Source organism: Rutidosis leptorrhynchoides, chromosome 1, assembly GCF_046630445.1.
Source record: "Rutidosis leptorrhynchoides isolate AG116_Rl617_1_P2 chromosome 1, CSIRO_AGI_Rlap_v1, whole genome shotgun sequence".
Classification (NCBI taxonomy): Eukaryota; Viridiplantae; Streptophyta; class Magnoliopsida; order Asterales; family Asteraceae; genus Rutidosis; species Rutidosis leptorrhynchoides.
The window spans coordinates 610721018-610742285 of record NC_092333.1 but is presented as its reverse complement, the minus strand read 5'-3'; the positions used below and the strand labels follow the sequence as shown (position 1 = coordinate 610742285).

The following is a 21268-nucleotide window of genomic DNA, read 5'->3' as shown; positions in this document are numbered from 1 at the left end:
AAGCCAATTTTGACTTGAGTGCAACTTGTGAGGGAACCGCCTCTTTACACTCCGGGTGGCCGTAGTAACCCGTCGAGATAGTTCTCATCGAGGGTGGTAAAGAGGGGTTGATGGTGGTGTTAGTGGTTGTCTTTTGCCGAGCCTCCATGAATGTTGATGAGAGGAGAAGGAGTTTCTCCATCTCATGTTGTGTGTGTAGAATGAATAGAATCTGTCCAGGAAAACCTCCTAGTCTTTATTATATAGCAAGGAATGGGCCAAGCCCACTAAAGATGGTCCACTAAAAGGAGCCCACCAATAAGTAGTCAAGTAATAAATAGTAGGCCAAGGATAGTCCTAGACTAAATAATATGGAAGCCCATCAAGGGTGATCCATTAACATAGCGAGTTAAAATAGCCCGTGGGTATTTATGACACACACGTCATTACTTTATAAATCTGTTTCGGTGTTAAATGTCTTGTTTGTGAGACAATGAATCTTTATGAACATACAAGAATCAATATTATACATGATGTGCAGGTATCTAAGTTTAGCTCCTCTAACAAAATGAATTAATTAATGTTGCAGCTCTACAATTTTTTTTATATACGTAGTATTTTATTTTCGTTCAATCAACTTTACAACAATTAAACGATAACTTTATTATGGCACCAAATGACCTTTAACGAAAATTAGTGACAATGATTAATCTCTATACAATCCATAGTCTGGATATTTTCAGTCCAATTTATTGAAAACAATGACTCACTGTAATGGGCTATCAGTGTAATTTACTCAAGATTATATAAGGTTCTTATTCCGAAAAAAATTAAGGAGCATTACACAAATCTTAAAGAAACTATTTCTTTTTCTCGAAAAAACTAGAACTATATAAAAAGTCGAGGTGCTTCATTAAAAAGATGAAGACTCGAAATACAATACAACACAAAAGCAACAAGGCTCAAAGACATACGAAAATAACAACCAAACCCAAACGAAAGAAACTAACAAAAGTCAAACGATACAATAGGACTAACATGGATACTAGACACAAACTAAAACACTAAACAAAGCAAACGAAGGAGATAAACGCAAGAACTTCACAAGCCATCAACGTTAAAGTTTCTTAACTCCTCCCGCAAATTTTATTGGCTTTTGGTTTTCTTTTATGTTTTGGAACCGTCTTCGAGTTCATCACTTTTCCTTCAACCTAACACTCTTTACAGTCTTTCGTAGCCTCCTCAAAAAATCTAGAGTATTTGCCCATAGAAGAACCACCATTGTCGACATTTCTATGAATCGTCGATGAAGAAGGAACACCCTTGTTAGCCTTCATGTGCAGGTGTAAAATTATGAAAACCAACAATTATTCAACCACAATTACACAATCTGTAACGATTATACACAAGAATCAATCCAGAAACAAGATTACAAACCTAATTACTCAAACAATATCAACTGTATTTGAATAGAGCAAATACAGGAATCAAACACGCCTCACAATCAAGCCACAAGATGTGGAATGATCAACAAATCACTCAATAAAGAGGAAAATAACAAGGATTGAATCTGGAGAAATATGCTTAAACGAATGAGAGAAGAAGCCAACAAAGTGCAGAAGAAAATGTGATCGTAACCCTAATCTATGAGATGATTAGGGTTATATACCCTCTTGAGCCTAACGTTCCAAAATGACAGCTTTAGTCCCTCTACTTGCATTGTTGAAAGAATCAATACAGAAATCTTCTTTTCATCAACTTTAGCAATAAACATAAATTAATAATAAATTAAACTGAAGTGAATCTGCAACTATCCAACTGCTACTCACAGCTATCTTCATAGCATGCAATCTCAGCAAGATACCTGCACAAAAAACTAGAACAAACCGCAAGTAAGAATAAAGAAATAAATGTTTCAAAATAAGTTCGAAATGAACTATCATTTTGAACATTCCCCCTCAAACTTATTTTGAAATAAGTCAACAATCCCCGACTGTTTTACCAGAAGGTCATGTTGACCTGCAGTTAATCCCTTAGTTAAAATATCTGCAAGTTGAACTTTAGATTCAACTTTCACAGGTTTTATTATGCCTGTAGCCACTTTATTTCTTATAAAATGTACATCCACTTCAAAATGTTTGGTCCTTTCATGGAAAACAGGATTGGCTACAAGCTGTAAAGCAGAGTTATTATCACAAAACAAGTTTATAGGAAGCTCAACATTAATATTAAGTTCTTGCAATAGGTTTTTAATCCAAATGATTTCACAAGCAACTGAACCTATGGCCCTATACTCAGCTTCAGCTGAAGACCTAGAAATAGTTGCTTGTTTTTTACTTTTTCAAGAGACTAAAGAATTACAGAAATAAACCAAATAACCAGTGACATATTTTCTATCAAGTTTGCATTTAGCATAGTCAGAATCACTATATGCAAAGAGTTTAAAGGAATCACTTTTAACAATTTGTACTCCTTTTCCAGGAGAACCTTTTAAATACCTTAAAACCCTACATGCAAGATTAAAATGTGACTGAAGAGGAGCATGCATATATTGACTCAAAACTTGCACATCAAAACCAATATCAGGTCTAGTTAGAGTTAAGTATATTTGATGTGTAAAATCGTGTCTATAATTTATAATGGAAAATGCCGATTTAAAGATTACTACACACTAACGGGCAGTGTACCCGATCGTGTAATAGTATAAAGTTGGTAATTCCGAAATCGTTCCAAGGACAGTTTAAACGTGAGAATTAAGATTGTAACTAATAAAATAAACTAAGTTAATCTATGAAAATCAAAAGTACGAGATAATTTGTTTTGTAGCTATTTAACGATTAGCCAAATCAAAGATTGATTAAAAGTAAAAGACGATATTTTTGTGTTTTTAAGTTTATAAAAATAAATGTTGACTCAACGAAAAGTAAAGATATTTGAATTCAATGGATAAAAGAATGTTCGCCTAGATCTCCTATTCGCAGTATCGGATGATTTGTTATTAAGCACCAGTTCAATTTATTAATACATGCAACTACAGAGTCGGTTTACCCAGAGTTCTCTTTTAGCAAACACAACAAACTTGGATTTATTGGCTTAGGGTTCCCTTTCACCAAAGACCTCTTTCGTTTGTGACTTAGTAATTAACTAATTACAAGATTAAGATTCAATTGGTTTCGCGTTCGCTCCACACAATTCACCCCTGTTTTGTTTAATCTATGTTACCCGGTTTACCCCCTTGGTCTAGTAAGCACCCAATTGGTTAAGACAAATCAACTGAAAACTAGTGTACTAAATTGAAACAGGGTTCCCTTTGTTCAAACAATATCACTAATCAACCTAGTAACAATAATCAACACCCACAAGAATGGTTCTTAATCAAAACTCATAATTATCATGCATTAATCAATAAAACATTAAAGTATCATCCAAACACATACGAATATTCAATCTAGACAAACATTAAAAAGCTTAGCCAATCATGGCTAGAACAAAAATCACGAATAAACAATTAAGAGTATTCATAATGATGATAAGAATTAAACCTAATGAAAATTGTGTTCTTGATTGATGAACGGATCGAGACGCGTTTCCGGAATGATTGATGTGTTAGAATGACCTTGGGAATCCCCAAAAATCACCTTCGTTCGTTAAAAAGCTGCTGGAAATCGTCTGGATGCAAAAGTGATAAGTTAGGGTATTTTTTGGGCCTTAAATACCTGCCAAATATATCTGAACCGACAGACCTCCGCGCCGCGGCCATATTTGTCGCGCCGCGACAATTAACATGAACTGGAACATCTTGAAATCCTCTCCTGAAATTAAAACTCGGCCAATGTCGCGCCGCGGACCCATTTGTCACGCCGTGGCCTATAACTGATTCTGGACCTTTCCTTAGACCCTTTTCTGATATCGAAATCTTTAGATTACCGCGCCGCGGCCAAGGTCTCCGCGCCGCGGCCTTCAACGTGTGGTGATTCCAACCTTCCATTGCACTTTTATAACACTTAATAATAACTTAGAACAAAAATACCCGATATAAACTTAACGTTTCCAACCCCGGAGCACCAATAATAATAATCGATTAACAAATGCCTAAAAAAACTACATAAAACGCCACTCTTCAACAATAAACTTTTCAAAATCGGATGTTCTCAATATCTTCAATATAACCGCCAAATCGTATCCGAACGGACTAAAATGTGATCGATATAGCTAAGGAAAACGTGTATAAAATATGCGATATCAAACCACCCCACACTAAAGTTTTGCTTGTCCTCAAGCAATAGAACTCGAAAATAATCTTCTACCATATAATAACTTCTTCAACATGTATGTAGAACCAAACGAAAAACCAACAAACCAAAAACTAGCATGGGCACGATTTTGAGTAAACATCAACCATGGTTCCCACTTGCATTCCCCCGAATTAACTTCCCAAACCGCAAACAATATGTAATGGATATAGTAACCAAAAATAATCTCGAATGACGTACCATACTGATGAAGTAGAGAATCTCGAATCATAAATAAGTATTCAAAGTAAATGGGAATCAAGTGGAAACCGAACACCAAAAAGTATAGCAATCGAACATATGTGCCAAAAGAACGCACGGGCTACCCCGCAATTGGTCAATCCAAGCCTCCCACAGTACCTAACATCGCGAGATGTCGGTAAGAAAATAATGTGCTTAAGAGGATACACATTACGTCCAGATATCATCGATAATCATGAGGTGATCATCTAATCCATTAAGTCAACCATAAAGATTGAGGTTCAGCAGGCTTAAAAGCTGATATCTTACCTTTCTGGAGGTTATCCACTGGGAATCTGATCAATCACTGACATTTTGTGTATCATGGTGCGCTTCCCATTTAGCTAGCCAATCTCCCTCATTGAGATAAGCTTTGACTACCAGTTTCCCTGTTTGACGTTGAGGCCTGGTAGATTTCCAGTCGATTTTAGCAATGACTTTTCAAGATTTTTCGTCACCCTACAACTGGTCTGGACTACATCTTCTGAAACAAATCAGCAAGTGTGTCGTTCGGGAGACTTGACTCCCTTAAGGATGGAATAGATACATCCTATGTGGTTTGGTTTCGACCACACGCTACTATCACCGTTCATACGGTTGACACCCGCCTTGGTGCAGATGACCTACGTATGAATTTAATGTTCATGTAGGATTTCACATTCAAAATAATGAACATGTTTTGAAAGTTCAAGACTTTCACCTCTAACAGTACCTCATCGTGAAATGATGGGTAATGAAATGGTACAGCTTAAGAGGTATACGTACCAAGTGAAACGGTCGGAAGACTTTACTTCCTTAATGAGTGGATCTGAGTCACTCGGGAATGCCAATCTATTTCAATTGACACTCGGTTTAAATCCCAAAAACCTTTGGGTGCCATAGCTTTTGGCTATGGATTGTGTTGTCTAAGAAAACACAAGCACGTAGCTATTGTTCCTAAAAAGGATAACACTGGTGAAGCTCTAAGCTCCTCTTCCCACAGTATCACACCATTAGATGATGTAATAATAAAATGATATAGTTTCGAAAGTCTGCTATACCAAGTAACCAAAAGTTTGTGATCTGGCACGTGATTCGGTCATACTCACGCTATGCAATCACCGCTCTCTCACTGTTTACACCCGTTTTGGTACATGTGACCTACTATTGAGTTCCCCGAACTCGTAGGATTTCATGTTCAAAATAATGAACATGTGAAACAATTTTGGCTTCTTTGAAAACACGAATTATACCATAAAATACCAAGCCAATTTTCAGAATAAAGGTTTTGGCCGAATTTTCAATTGTTTTTCTACTTTTTTTTATTTTTAAACTAACTTTTCTGTTTTTTTTTTATTTTATTTTATATTTTACCCCTAATTTTTCAAATTTTTTTTTACGACCAAAACCTGTGAAACGTCAAATCTTTTAAAATCAAAACAAATTTGATGATGATTCCATTAACAACCAACCCGAGAGATTTTACATCCCCCACCCCACACTTGAGATCAAGCAATGTCCCCATCACTTGAGATCAAAAATAGATAAAAATCGAAAGGGTTATGTGAGAAAGAAAATATAAAAACTTATCGAGTTAACCACTGATCACGAAATGCCAGTGACAGATGGCGCTGAACTGACTGCCAGCATAAGAACATCATCCATTCCCGATCATCACACCAATATCATCAATCATGCAATTTTGCTGAACTTAATGCCAGACTTGAAAAATCGTTTCACCAACAAACCTAAGAAAATAAAAACAGACGAACTACATAAACGGGACAAGGTGGCACCACCCGATGCCAAAACGCCTTGTCCCTCAAATAAGTTTCAGAGTACATAAACAAAAAATAAAATTATTCAAGTACAGACCAAATGAAAAAGAAATAGTTTCAAACAAATTACAACATAATCAACGGGCTCGCAGGCCCTCCTCACTGAAAACCATCATACGGCCAATTGCCGTACGGATACTGCTGCTGAAACCTTTGATGCACATCCTCCAACCTTTCCTGCTCACTGTAAATCGGGGCCTGCACTCGTGGCCGAACTGGACTGCGATAATACACGGGTGGCTGAGCAGTAGTACCATAATAATGATCCGGTTTGTAGTAGAAAAGACGAGCATTGTGCCTTTGCCAATCGTTCCCATATGCCATCCATTGCTGGTCATGTAAAGACTCAGCCAACCTCTCATCGACCCTCTGCTGACTTTCCCACATACGGTCATTATGCGACCGTTGTTCTCCTCGAAACTCATCAAAGTTGTCTGACACACCGATTTGCACGTTATCAAACCGCGAGACCAAGTTATCCCAAATTTCTTGGGAAATACCCCAAGGCTGACCCCCTGCAGGAACATTCTGGGCACCCGGCTCCGCCGCATCACCTCCTTGATCATGATCACCACCCTCTTGCGCTTGTTACCGAACATACGTCACTAAACCAACTCGATTTGCATCCCACATTACAAAATTTGCACTAATATAAAACCTTACATTAAAAGGTTTCATAACCTGTAATGGATCGGTCAATTTCGTACACCTGCTGAAATCAATGTTGAAAAACCTCGCAATTTTTGTCACAAAATGACCACCAAGAAGTGGACTTGATCCCCTTGTTTCCCTCGCATGATGAGATAAATAAGTAGCAATTAACATACACAAATCAACATGCGCATTGGCCCGAACTCGATGCATAATTCACAACTCGGTCGAATTGACTTTATCGTTCCCATTTCTTCGACCACAAAAAGTACAGGAAAGCAATTTATGAAGTAACCGTAGCTGTCTGCTCCGAATATCGGACCCCTTCGACTCATTGGAAACAAAAGGAGTCAAACCTGAAATTTCATACCAAAAGTCTCGCTCGTTATAATCCTCCGGGTGTCCTATAAACTCAGTTTCTTTTTTCAAGTACCGTGTTAAAGACTTCTCATCCAATTCCTCATACAAATTTAGTGCTCGAGCTAAATCCAATCTACTCATGGCTCGATTCTCTCCACCTAGCTGAAATGTCATAAACCCCTGATCCGTAGGATCTCTTCTTGAACGCACACTTAACGAGGAGAAAAACTCAACCACCAACTCTCGATAAAGATCATCTCTCAAAGCCATGGCACGTTCCTAAGTGCCCAGATAAACTCTGTTTCTTGACATTGCTAACAAATCAGTGATTTCATCCCTGATCTCACTAGTAGCTCTATTCAACTCATCCCAACTGAAATACCAAGTTTCTTGTATACTTCGCACTGAAATAAATTCAAAGTATTGTGAGTAGTTTTCTGCAACTCTTTGCAACCAAATCTCTGGGTTCGTTCGTCTCTCTTCATCCCTTCGTGATTGAGATGTTGAAGATGAAGGGACATCTACTCTGCTTCTCTGCACACATGAAACAAGAACCAAACCAAACACAAAACCTTGAAAAGTTAGCGTTAGGACAATTATAATAATCAAACCAACATGTTCCACATACTTTCATCAACTACCATTAATTCTCGTTTCAATTTCAATTAAGCATTTAAACAAAAGCAAGTATTTAAAACATGTGTTTTGTTCCATGGCACCAATATCAAAGTAATTCTCATAACACTATATCATGAAAGTGCCCTATTAAACAATCCTCACTTAACCCAAGTTCACAACTCGTCTACATAATTCACCAACCAACAATAAATCATTCCTATAATCACAATTTAACTTCTAATTTGCAAGAAGATTAAACAATTCCAACAACAAAATAAACATCTCACAAATCACAAAACTCATCATGCTTTACCAATTACCAAAATCACATATGACCCGCCCAAATCACCCCACACTATCTTTAAACATGTATCTAGTAACAAACATCTCTCTCACAAACAAAATCCCCAAACATTCAACATCAAATTCGGATTTATCGCTACCCTAATCTCAAGAATCAATATTATGCATCAACTACACAAAAATTCATGAAGAAAACACAATAATATCATATTCATCAACAATTCATCACATAATAAGGCATAAAAGTCTCAATTAAACAAACCCCACAAACTTTCAAGCATGAACCCTAGAATTAATAAAATTAATCAAGAAACATGAGAGAAAAAGCAAGAGAATAGCAAAATCGGACCTTAATCGGCATGATTGAACAAGAAATTGAAGAAATTAGGCAAGAATTAGTGATAACTGAACTTAGGGTTTTAAAGCTCCAAGTGTTCGAGAGATGAGTTTAAGAGTGATGGGTGAAAAACAGATCCAAAACCCTTAAAAAGGGTGAATTCCCGTCGGGTTTTATGTTGGGTCGGGTTGACCCATTCGATTTAAAACTTTTACCGTCGGGTTAGAATCTGTGCAGCAGGAATGTCGCGCCGCGACATAAGTGGCCGCGCCGCGACATAAGTGGCCGCGCCGCGGTGATGTGCTATACCTGATTCTAATTCCTCTTTATTAACAGACCTCGAAATCCTATGAAACTTCGCGTCGCGACCTCAATTGTCGTGACGCGGAAATGAACGTAGTTTTGTCCCAATCTAAATGGCTTCCTGACTTTGAAAACTTTGAAACCTCGTGCCGCGACCTCAATTGTCGCGCCACGGCAATGAACGTAGTTATGACCCTTTCCAAATGGCTTCCTGACATTGAAAAGTTTGAAATGTCGCGCCGCGACCATTGGTGTCGCGCCGCGGCAATGAACTTGACCTGATCCCTCGACGTAATAAGTATCCATCAACCTAAAATCACTTTAAGAACCAAAACAACCAACAAAATTCGCAAGAAATCAATCATAATAAATCATATAGCAAATAAAACGCAGCAAACCCGTGATCACGCATATTAATACAAACTATACAACAATGTGAACCATATTTAACGAGTCGTCCACACAACTCGTCCCCAACTTCAAGTGGCGTTGGGATCGGGTTCAACGTGAACCCCGTCATCAATCTCCAACGGACCATCGAAATATTTCTTCACTCGATGTCCGTTAACCTTAAAGGTAGTACCACTCGCATTTTTCAACTCAATTGCACCTTATGGGTACACCGTAACAACCTCAAATGGTCCCGTCCACCGGGACTTAAGTTTTCCCGGTAAAAGCTTCAATCTAGAGTTAAACAAGAGCACTCGATCGCCCTCCTTAAACTCTTTCGAACCCTTTAACCTTCTATCATGCCATTGCTTGGTTTTCTCTTTATAAATTAATGAATTCTCATACGCATCAAGGCGTAATTCACCAAGCTCATTCAATTGCCCCGCCCTTAGGCGTCCGGCTTCCTTCAAATCCAAATTGCACTTTTTAAGTGCCCACATCGCTTTATGCTCAATCTCCAACGGGAGATGGCACGCTTTTCCATAAACCAACTGATAAGGAGTGGTACCAATTGGCTATTTATAGGCGGTTCGAAACGCCCACAAAGCTTCATCGAGCTTATTCGCCCACTCCTTCGGATTCGACCCCACAGTTTTCTCAAGAATCCCTTTAAGAGCTCGATTGGTATTCTCAACTTGTCCGCTCGTTTGGGAATGGTATGAAGTAGAAACTTTATGGAGAACTCCATATCGCTTCAATACCTTCAACATTTGGGTGTTACAAAAATGAGTACCCCTATCGCTAATTAAAGCTTTAGGAGTTCCAAATCGAGAGAATAAATGCTGAAGGAACGAAATCACAACTCGTGCATCGTTTGTAGCCAAAGCTTGCGCTTCGGCCCATTTGGACACGTAGTCAATGGCAACGAGTATGTAACTATAATTCTGAGATTTCGGAAATGGCCCCATAAAGTCAATTCCCCAAACGTCAAATACTTCGCAAACTTGGATGCTTTGTTGAGGCATCTCATCCCGTTTGGTGACTTTACCGGCCCTTTGACAAGAATCGCACGATTTGCAAATCCGGTGGGCATCCTTGAAAATTGTCGGCCAAAAGAAGCCGGCATCATAGACTTTATGCCCCGTGATTTGGGGTCCAAAATGCCCACCAGTAGGCCCACTATAGCACTCGGTCAAAATACGCATACACTCCTCACCAGAAACACACCGGCGGATAACCCCATCGGGACAACAACGAAAAAGATAAGGAGCCTCCAAGAAATAGTACTTAAGGTCACTGAAGAATTTCTTCCTCTTTTGATGTGACCACCCTTTTTCCAAGAATCCCCAATGAGATAATTAGCAATGTCCACGTACCATGGCTCGTCCACCTTGTCCATCGCCATGAGATATTCATCGGGAAAATCATCATGGATACTAGATTCGTGAAGGACTTTGAGATTTGGATTCTCGAGTCTAGACAAGTGGTCAGCCGCTAGATTTTCAGCACCCTTCTTATCCCGGATCTCGATATTGAATTCTTGCAAAAGTAAGATCCATCTAAGCAGTCGAGGTTTTGCATCTGGTTTCAAAAATAGGTACTTCAGAGCAGAATGGTCCATAAAAACAATAGTCTTAGACAAGACTAAGTAGGACCGAAACTTATCAAACGAAAAGACCACCGCAAGGAGCTCCTTTTCAGTGGTAGTATAATTCAATTGCGCTCCCTGCAAGGTCTTGCTTGCATAGTAAATGGGTCGGAAATGTTTCTCGGCCCTTTGACCCAAAACAGAGCCAACAGCAAAATCAGAAGCATCGCACATAAGCTCGAATGGAAGGGACCAATTCGGAGCAATTATGATTGGCGCATTGATCAGTTTCTCCTTAAGAAGATTGAATGCCTTTAGGTACTCTTCGGAGAAATTCCAAGGCGTGTCCTTTTCGAGGAGTTTGTTCATCGGGTTAGCAATTTTAGAAAAATCCTTAATAAACCGCCGGTAAAAACAGGCGTGCCCGAGAAAACTCCGAACACCCTTAACATCGGTGGGAGGTGGAAGGTTCTTAATAGCCGTTACCTTCGCAGGATCCACCTCAATACCGTCCTTAGAAATCTTGTGCCCAAGAACTATGCCCCCTTGAACCATGAAATGGCACTTTTCCCAATTGAGCACAAGATTAGACTTTTCACACCTTTCCAACATCCGTTCTAAATTAAGAAGGCATGAATCAAAAGTGTCACCGAAGACCGAAAAGTCATCCATAAACACCTCCATGCAATCCTCTATCATATCATGGAATATGGCCATCATGCACCTTTGAAAAGTGGCCGGAGCATTGCAAAGGCCAAAGGGCATGCGTCGGTATGAAAATGTGCCATACGGGCACGTGAAAGTAGTTTTCTCCTAGTCCTCGGGCGAGATAGGAATTTAGAAATAACAATAAAAGCTGTTTCCCGCTAACCTCTCTAGCATTTGATCCATGAAAGGTAACGGGAAGTGGTCTTTGCGTGTGGCGTCGTTCAACTTACGATAGTCAATACAAACACGCCATCCCATGACAGTCCTAGTGGAAATTAACTCATTTTTATCATTAGTGGTAACAGTCATACTACCTTTCTTAGGTACACAATGTACCGGGCTAATCCAAGGACTGTCAGAGATCGGGTAAATAAGACCTGCATCGAGGAGCTTAATGATCTCTTTCTTCACGACATCTTGCATGTGCGGGTTCAACCTCCTTTGTTGTTGCACCATAGGTTTAGAGTTATCCTCCATTAATATTTTGTGGGTGCAATAAGAGGGACTAATTCCCTTAATGTCACGAATTTTCCATGCAATGGCCGGTTTATGGGCCTGCAGCATGGTTACAAGCTCATTTTTCTGACCTGTAGTAAGAGAAGAAGAAATAATTACCGGGAGCTTAGATTCCTCCTGCAAATAAGCGTATTACAAATGATCTGGAAGTGGCTTCAATTCTAACTCTGGAGGTTCTTCAATTGAAGACTTGCTCCGGTAATCCGCATCACGTTCGAGTTCCTTGAACTCCTCCTCAGTCGGCTCATTGCCGTTTTCCATCAAGGTGGTCAAAATATCCACCTCCTCAACCTGCAACTCTTCATCAATTTCAACCAATGAACATTCTCCTGAACCCTGTAACTCTGGGAATTCCTACAACAACTCAGACTGAACATTCACAGTGTTAAAAAAATAACATGTATCATCAGTGTAGGCAGGGTATTTTACAGCATGGTCGATTGAGAAAGTTGCATGGAAAAATCATCTATCCTAAGGGTCAACTGTTGGCCATAGACATCAATGATACACCTAGCAGTATTTAAAAATGGCCGACCCAAAATAAGTGGAATCCTCTCATCCACTTCTATATCCAACACCACGAAATCAGCTGGGAAAACCAACGACCCGGTCTTAACTAGCATATTCTCTATAATTCCATGAGAGAATTTAATGGATCTGTCTGCTAGCTGAATAGCCATACGCGTGGGTTTCAACTCCCTGGGGTCTAGCTTCAAGTAAATAGAATAGGGCATTAAATTTATGCTAGCCCCCAAATCTGCCAACACCCTCATACAATCCAAGTTACCCAGTAAACAAGGAACGGTGAAACTCCCAGGATCCTCAAGCTTCTCGGGAAGCTTGTTTGCAACTACCACTGAACATGCGGCATTCAACCTGACTGAAGACATGTTCTCCAGCTTCTTTCTGTTAGTTAGCAAGTCCTTAAAAAACCTTGCATACTTGGGCATACCTGCAATCACATCAATAAAAGGCAAATTAATGTTAACTTTTTTAATCAAGTCCATGAACTTGGACTTTTCTGCCTCCAGCTTCTCCAATCTCTGCTTTCTCGGGAATGGGAGGGGTGGTTGATACTCTTTAACAACCGGTTTAGCAGCAACAGTTTCCGGTACCCTCACAACTTTCTCAATCACCTGTTCCGGCTCCTTTTTCCCCTCCGGTTCACTAACAACAACCGGCTCACTATCCTTAACCAACGGCACTCGCAAATCATACTCATCGGGCTTCCTCGGTGAATCATATGCTAAACCACTGCGGGTAGTGATAGCATTAACGTGCCCATTCTTCAGGTTATTATCTGTCTTACTCGGTAACTCCCCCGGTTTCCTTTCATTATTCTGATTAGCAAGTTGACTAATTTGTTTCTCCAAATTCTGAATAGCTTCTTGTTGATTTTGAAACATTTGATCATTCTTCTCATTGTTTTGAGTAACAGTAGTAACAAGGTGAGTTTGAGACATCACAAGCTTCTCGATCATAGCTTCAAGGTTGGACTTTTTCTCTTCGGCTTGGGGTTTCTGAAAATACCCGGTAGCTTGCTGTTGATATCCTCCACTAGAACATGGCTGGAACCTTGAACCTTGATTACCTTGAGGATTATAGGGATTGTTGAAATTCCTATTAAACTGCGCACGTCCCTGAACCTGATTGTTGTTATGTTGACTAATATAAGCAATCTCTTTCTTTTGCCCTATCGTTAGCCCCGCATCACAATCTTTTGCCAGATGTAATCCCCCATAATAATCACAACCAACCTTCATACCATGAATATCCTTATTTATCTTCTCTAAATTCCTACCAAAGGAATCCAACTTAGCACTTATAGACCCAAAATCGTCATATACACCAGTGGTTTCGGTTCTCTTAACTGAAGCTGAACGAGTTGACTCATGATCTTGATGCCATTCGTGAGTGTAAGCAGCCTGCTTTTCAATAATCGCTAGTGCCTCTTCTTCTGTCTTATCCATCAAAGTTCCACCTGCTGCTTGATCAATACTCTGACGAGTTGGGATGTCACACCCCTTATAGAAAATCTGGACCTTCTGTAAATCATTCAACTCGTATTGCGGACACAAGCATAGCAAATTAGAATAACGGTCCCAAGCATCAAATAGTGTCTCGCTGCTCTTTTGTCTGAATTGAGAAATATCTGCTTGAAGTCTAGCAGCTTGAGATGCAGGGAAAAACTTTGATAAGAACTTATCTACCAACGTATCCCAAGAGGTAATCGCTCCTTCCGGTTGCTTATCTAACCATCTCTTGGCTTCTCCCTTAAGAGTCCAGGGAAAAAGCCTCGTCTTGATCGAAGTATCGGCAACCTCATGCAGTTTGAAAAGGTTGCAAACATCATTGAAAATATGAAGATGCTCGTTAGCATCCTCACTATCCTTGCCATGAAATTAGCAGTCAGAAGAAATCAAACTCAGGATCGGCCCTGTAATTTGAAAAGGCTGAGTGATGTTCGGTTGAGTAATCGAATTGCCTTGGCCCCCTTGTGTGGCCTTCAACATTTCTGCCATAGTCTGAGGACGATTCGATTGATCAGCTTGGTCAGCCATATCTTCAGTCTCGAAAAGATCTAATGAAATGTAAGATTCTTCTTCTTCTCTGATTTCAGGTGGTGTATCGGGCACCACAGTCTCAGAACTACTACCCAAATTAATAATATTAGCACTCAAAGAAAAAGATGAATCCACCGTAGACTGTTGTTCTTGACTTAACGCTCTGAATAACTCTCTTTCGGATTCTGCAAATGGTTGAAGAATCGGAGAATTAGAAGAACGCGTATATGGCATGCACTACCTGTTACCTGCGAAATCACAACTAACAACCGATTAAACGCACCGATTCAACTGAGAATAACGAAAAGAAATAATAAACTATAACTAAACTAAACTAAGAACAATTAGATAACAATCTTAATTTTCGACACAACTGTCCCCGGCAGTGGCGCCAAAAACTTGATGTGTAAAATCGTGTCTATAATTTATAATGGAAAATGCCGATTTAAAGATTACTACACACTAACGGGCAGTGTACCCGATCGTGTAATAGTATAAAGTTGGTAATTCCGAAATCATTCCAAGAACAGTTTAAACGTGAGAATTAAGATTGTAATTAATAAAATAAACTAAGTTAATCTATGAAAATCGAAAGTACGAGATAATTTGTTTTGTGGCTATTTAACGATTAGCCAAATCAAAGATTGATTAAAAGTAAAAGAAGATATTTTTATGTTTTTAAGTTTATAAAAATAAATGCTGACTCAACGAAAAGTAAAGATATTTGAATTCAATGGATAAAAGAATGTTCGCCTAGATCTCCTATTCACAGTGTCGGATGATTTGTTATTAAGCACCAGTTCAATTTATTAATACATGCAACTACAGAGTCGGTTTACCCAGAGTTCTCTTTTAGCAAACACAACAAACTTGGATTTATTGGCTTAGGGTTCCCTTTCACCAAAGACCTCTTTCGTTTGTGACTTAGTAATTAACTAATTACAAGATTAAGATTCAATTGGTTACGCGTTCGCTCCACACAATTCACCCCTGTTTTGTTTAATCTATGTTACCCGGTTTACCCCCTTGGTTCAGTAAGCACCCAATTGGTTAAGACAAATCAACTGAAAACTAGTGTACTAAATTGAAACAGGGTTCCTTTTGTTCAAACAAGATCACTAATCAACCTAGTAACAATAATCAACACCCACAAGAATGGTTCTTAATCAAAACTCATAATTATCATGCATTAATCAATAAAACATTAAAGTATCATCCAAACACATACGAATATTCAATCTAGACAAACATTAAAAAGCTTAGCCAATCATGGCTAGAACAAAAATCACGAATAAACAATTAAGAGTATTCATAATGATGATAAGAATTAAACCTAATGAAAATTGTGTTCTTGATTGATGAACGGATCGAGACGCGTTTTCAGAATGATTGATGTGTTAGAATGACCTTGAGAATCCCCAAAAATCACCTTGGTTCGTCAAAAAGCTGCGGGAAATTGTCTGGATGCAAAAGTGATAAGTTATGGTATTTTTCGGGCCTTAAATACCTGCCAAATATATCTGAACCGACATACCTCCACGTGGCGGCCATATTTGTCGCGCCGCGACAATTAACATGAACTGGAACATCTTGAAATCCTCTCCTGAAATTGAAACTCGGCCAATGTCGCGCCGCGGACCCATTTGTCGCACCGCGGCCTATAACTGATTCTGGACCTTTCCTTAGACCCCTTTCCGATATCGAAATCTTTAGATTACCGCGCCGCGACCAAGGTCTCCGCGCCGCGGCCTTCAACGTGTGGTGATTCCAACCTTCCATTGCACTTTTATAACACTTAATAATAACTTAGAACCAAAATACCCGATATAAACTTAATGTTTCCAACCCCGGAGCACCAATAATAATAATCGATTAACAAATGCCTAAAAAAAACTACATAAAACGCCACTCTTCAACAATAAACTTTTCAAACTCGGATGTTCTCAATATCTTCAATATAACCGCAAAATCGTATCCGAACGGACTAAAATGTGATCGATATCACTAAGGAAAACGTGTATAAAATATGCGATATCAATATTAATCTTCCAACAAGTTTTTGGTATTCAGTAATGTTTGTAAGCAATCTGTCTTTTAGACTTGGAACATTTTCAACACTCAGGTTAGCCTCAATGGGAGTGCTCATAGGTTTACACCCTAGCATCCCATAATCATTTAATAACTCAAGACAATATTTCCTTTGATTCATGCATATACCAAAATTATTTGGTAAAATTTCAATACCAAGAAAATATTTAAGTATGCCAAGATCTTTAATCATAAATTTTGTTTTAAGAAACCTCTTAAAGTTCTCAATTTCAGTCAAATTATTTCCAGTAACAACAATATCATCAACATAAACAAGCAAAGCAATGAAAACATCATTGATGTTTTTAACATATAAAGAATGATCAGAAACACTTTGCACAAAACCATGCTCAATTAAAGCAGAATTCAACTTATGATTCCATTACCTAGGAGCTTGTTTTAAACCATATAAAGACTTAACTAATTTGCAAACTTTAGTTTCATCTTTATAAAAATATCCTTCGGTCAATTTCATATAAATTTCTTCATTCAGATCACCATAAAAAAGCATTATTCACATCAAGTTGATACAAAGGCCAGTTATTTTGAACAACCAATGTGATAATACATCTGACAGTCACATGTTTAACCACAGTTGAATAAGTTTCATCATAATCTATTCCCTCCTTTTGACTGTAGCCTTTGGCTACAAGCCTTGCCTTATACCTTTCTATCTCACCATTAGATTTATACTTAATTTTATAAATCTATTTGCTACCAATGGGTTTCCTATCAGAAGGTAAATCAGTAATAATCCAAGTATTATTTCTATTAAGAGCTTCAATTTCTTGATTCATTGCCTCAACCCAATTGCTATCTCGAGAAGCCTAAAAAAAAGATTTAGGCTCATAAGACTTATTAAGATTAGTAGTAAAACACATATTATCATGAGTAAGCAGAGAATAGTTAACAACTTTTTCAATCCCATATTTAACCTTGCCATCTAAAACATAATCATCAAATTTTTTTGGAAGCACAGATTCTCTAGAAGTCCTCCTTACAGTTTGAGTATGAATAGAGCTAGTAGTGTTTTCATTTACAAAAGTATTGCCCTCAGGAGAGGATATGTTATCCATGGGAGTTGCAGAAGTACTTGGACCTTCACTAGAACCACTATCTCTACTAGAAGTATAACTTCCATTTGTAGGACTATGATCACTAGTGTTGCCACTTGTACTACTACCATCACCATCATATGCTGCTCTCACATCATCATTGGGACTTAAGACATTTTGGTCATTTTGAAAAATTTGATCAAACATAAAATGTTTTTCCCTTTCACTACTGTGATCATTTTGACTATTATCAACAATTTTTGATTTTAGAGGAAAAATATTCTCATAAAATTTAACATCTCTTGAAAAAAGAAAACTTCTGTTTTCTAAGTTTAACAATTTATAACCCTTTTGCACATTACCAAAATCAATGAGAATACACTTATAAGACCTGCTAGAAAATTTATTTTCTGTATTTAAAACAGTTGCATAACACAAACAACCAAAACATCTGAGGTGAGAGAGACTAGGTTCTTTTTTGAAAACATATTCATAAGGAGTCTTTCCAGAGAGAACACTTGAAGGAGTCCTGTTAATCAAATAACAAGCAGTTAAAATACACTCACTCCACATATTTAAAGGTAACCCTCCTTGAAACATAAGAGCCCTTGCAACATTTAACAAGTGCCTATGTTTCCTCTCAGCTATGCCATTCTGTTGTGGAGTATAGACACAAGAAGTCTGATGCACAATACCATTTTGACCTTAAAAAACTGCTCATTTTATTGTTCACAAACTCAGTACCATTATCACTTCTTATGATTTTAATGGTTTTATTAAATTGATTTTTAATTAATTGAACAAAAGTTTGAAGGTCATCAAAAGTATCTTCTTTATTTTTAAGAAGATATATCCACACAGCTCTAGAAAAATCATCCACAATAGTTAAAAAATATTTAAAACCCTCTTTACTTTGAACTTTAAATGGAAACCAAAGGTCCAAATGTATTAAATCACCTATTCCTTGTGATTTATGATCACGAAGAGGAAAGGGTTCCCTGGTTTGTTTTGCCTTATGGCATATATCACAGGGACAATTTTCTTTAAAATCTTTTAAATCCAGTTTATGCCTTAAAACTTTCAAGACTTGATTAGAAGGATGACTAAGTCTTGCATGCCACAACTGAGCTGAAACATTATGCACACACACATTACAAGTCATACCTAATACATTCATATTGCAATCATCAAACACATATAGACTACCAGATTGACTACCAGTCCCTAATGTTGTCCTGGCTTTCAAGTCCTGAATAAAACATTTATTCTCATCAAAACTGACAGTTAATTTGCTATCTTTAGACAACTTATGAACAGACATGAGACTAACACAATATTAAGGAACAACCAACACATCATATAAAATCACATTGTTTGAAAGCTTTAAATTTCCAACTTTTGTAACTTTAGCTTGAGTTCCATTAGGATGACCAACAGTTAAGTTTAACTGAGAAATATCAACAACTTTATTAAGACCAGTTTCAGACACAGTCATATGTTGGTTAGCTCCTGAATCAATGATCCACCCTTGACTTGTGTTTTTGAATTTATCATTTATATGACCATTAAAAAACTTCTTAAAATTTGAATTGAAATAAATATTATGGTTGACAATTTTACCTACCATATTTGAACTAGCATCTACAGTAGCAGCATTATCATTAATCAAACTAAGAAGCTTCATCAATTGATCATTAGTCAGACTAGCAGGAGCTGTCCCTGGTAAATCATCTTTGGTAATACTATTATTGGAGTAATTTTTATTTCCTGAACTGTTATTATAGTTATTAGCTTGATTACCACTAGTTCTTCTCCTAAAAGAAGGAGGATACCCAACAATCTCATAACATCTTTCAATTGTGTGTCCAACTTTATTACACTTTTTACATTTTAAGTTTTGATTTGAACTTCTATTATTATAATTATTACCATTATTGCCATAGAAGTTACCAGAGTTATTATTATTCTTATTGAAAGTGTTATTAGCTTGAGTAACAAAAGCACTAGTTTGAGTTTTAACAGTTTTATCAGATGAGATTCCTTTATAAGATTCTTCCCTGGAAATTAAAGCATATGCTTCTTTTACATCCATAACAGCATCCCTAAGTAAAATATTACTTCTAACAGTAGAATATTCATCACTTAAGCCCATTAAAAACTGCATTAACTTCATCATCTTTGTGTGTTCTTTATGTGATGTAGCTGCAGCACATGTGCAGGCAGTTGCACCACATGTACAGATTGGTGAGGACACCATAGCTTCATATTGTTTCCACGAGGTATTAAGCTTATGATAATATTCAGAAAGTGAGTTATCATTCTGTTTTAGAGTATTAATTTGATGATGTAAGTTATAAATGATAGAAGTATCTATTTTATCATAGGTTTCTTTAAGCTCATTCCATACATCAGTTGCATTAGAAGAAAAAATTTGACCACAATACAAGTCTTCTGTTACAGACCCAAGAATCCAGGACAGTACAACTGAATTGCATCTGTCCCATTGAGAAGCAAGAATATCATCTGTTTGACTTCTAAGCACAGTTCCATTAATAAAGCCAATTTTATTCTTAGTAGATAAAGCCAATTTCATAGATCTACTCCAGATATTATAATTTTCTGTGCCTTTTAGTTTGACAGATATTATTGGTGTTCCAGTTGTATCATTAGAATGAAGATAAAGTGGATCACTAAAATCCAACTTATTAATCTGTGTAGCAGAAGTACTATCACCCATCTTAAACACAAACAAATAGACAGATAGAAAAGCAAAAAGAAAAGCAACATAAACAACTAATTGACTAATTAATCTAACCTGTGCTTGATCAGGTTTTCACAAGTTTCAAGGAACTTGGATCAAGAGTTGGGCACAGTGATTAATTAATCAATCAATTGTTAACACAAATAAGAAACAATACACAAATAAGAAACAATAAAGCAATAAAGAAAGCCAAATAATATGAATAAACGTGAGACTCCCCTTTGAAGATCAAGATAAACCAGAGAAAAGAAAGAATCAATTAGCAGAAAACTTCAATTAATAGGCAGAAACCCTAACCCTAATTTTGAAAAATTAGGGTTTCAATCTCTGTCACCAGCTACAATCCACAGGACGTCAATCGAACCTAAAACAAATTCTCTTAATCTTCGAGAAGCCTTTAAACAACGAATACAAATATCAGATCATGAACAAACCCTAGAACACAATCGATCCAAAATCAAGAGCGAACCCGCTCTGATACCATGTAAAATTATGAAAACCAACAATTATTCAACCACAATTACACAATCTGTAACGATTATACACAAGAATCAATCCAGAAACAAGATTACAACCCTAATTACTCAAACAATCAACTGTATTTGAATAGATCAAATACAGGAATCAAACATGCCTCACAATCAAGCCACAAGATGTGGAATGATCAACAAATCACTCAATAAAGAGGAAAATAACAA

At 37.5% G+C, this 21268-nt stretch overlaps 1 protein-coding gene across 1 annotated transcript; it reads right to left on the bottom strand.

Annotated features, from left to right (window-relative positions):
• Positions 1–7618: 7618 nt before the first annotated feature.
• On the bottom strand, positions 7619–20546 carry LOC139847818 (uncharacterized). Its single transcript, XM_071837541.1, has 6 exons — positions 19179–20546; positions 18981–19058; positions 17690–18490; positions 17473–17581; positions 17330–17424; positions 7619–7873 (listed from the first exon to the last, which is right to left on the bottom strand). Exons 1-6 carry the CDS (start codon positions 20544–20546, stop codon positions 7619–7621), a joined length of 2706 nt encoding a protein of 901 aa, XP_071693642.1.
• Positions 20547–21268: the final 722 nt, after the last annotated feature.

What these genes read in the sequence shown, in the direction of transcription:
- LOC139847818 (XM_071837541.1), bottom strand. Translation starts at nt 20,546, where the DNA reads ATGGGTGATAGTACTTCTGCTACACAGATTAATAAGTTGGATTTTAGT. An exon ending in ATTATGTTTTAGATGGCAAG is followed by an intron (nt 17,582 to 17,689) that starts GTTAAATATGGG and finishes TCTTTTTTTTAG; the next exon opens with GCTTCTCGAGATAGCAATTG. An exon ending in TTCTGATAGGAAACCCATTG is followed by an intron (nt 17,425 to 17,472) that starts GTAGCAAATAGA and finishes ATGGTGAGATAG; the next exon opens with AAAGGTATAAGGCAAGGCTT.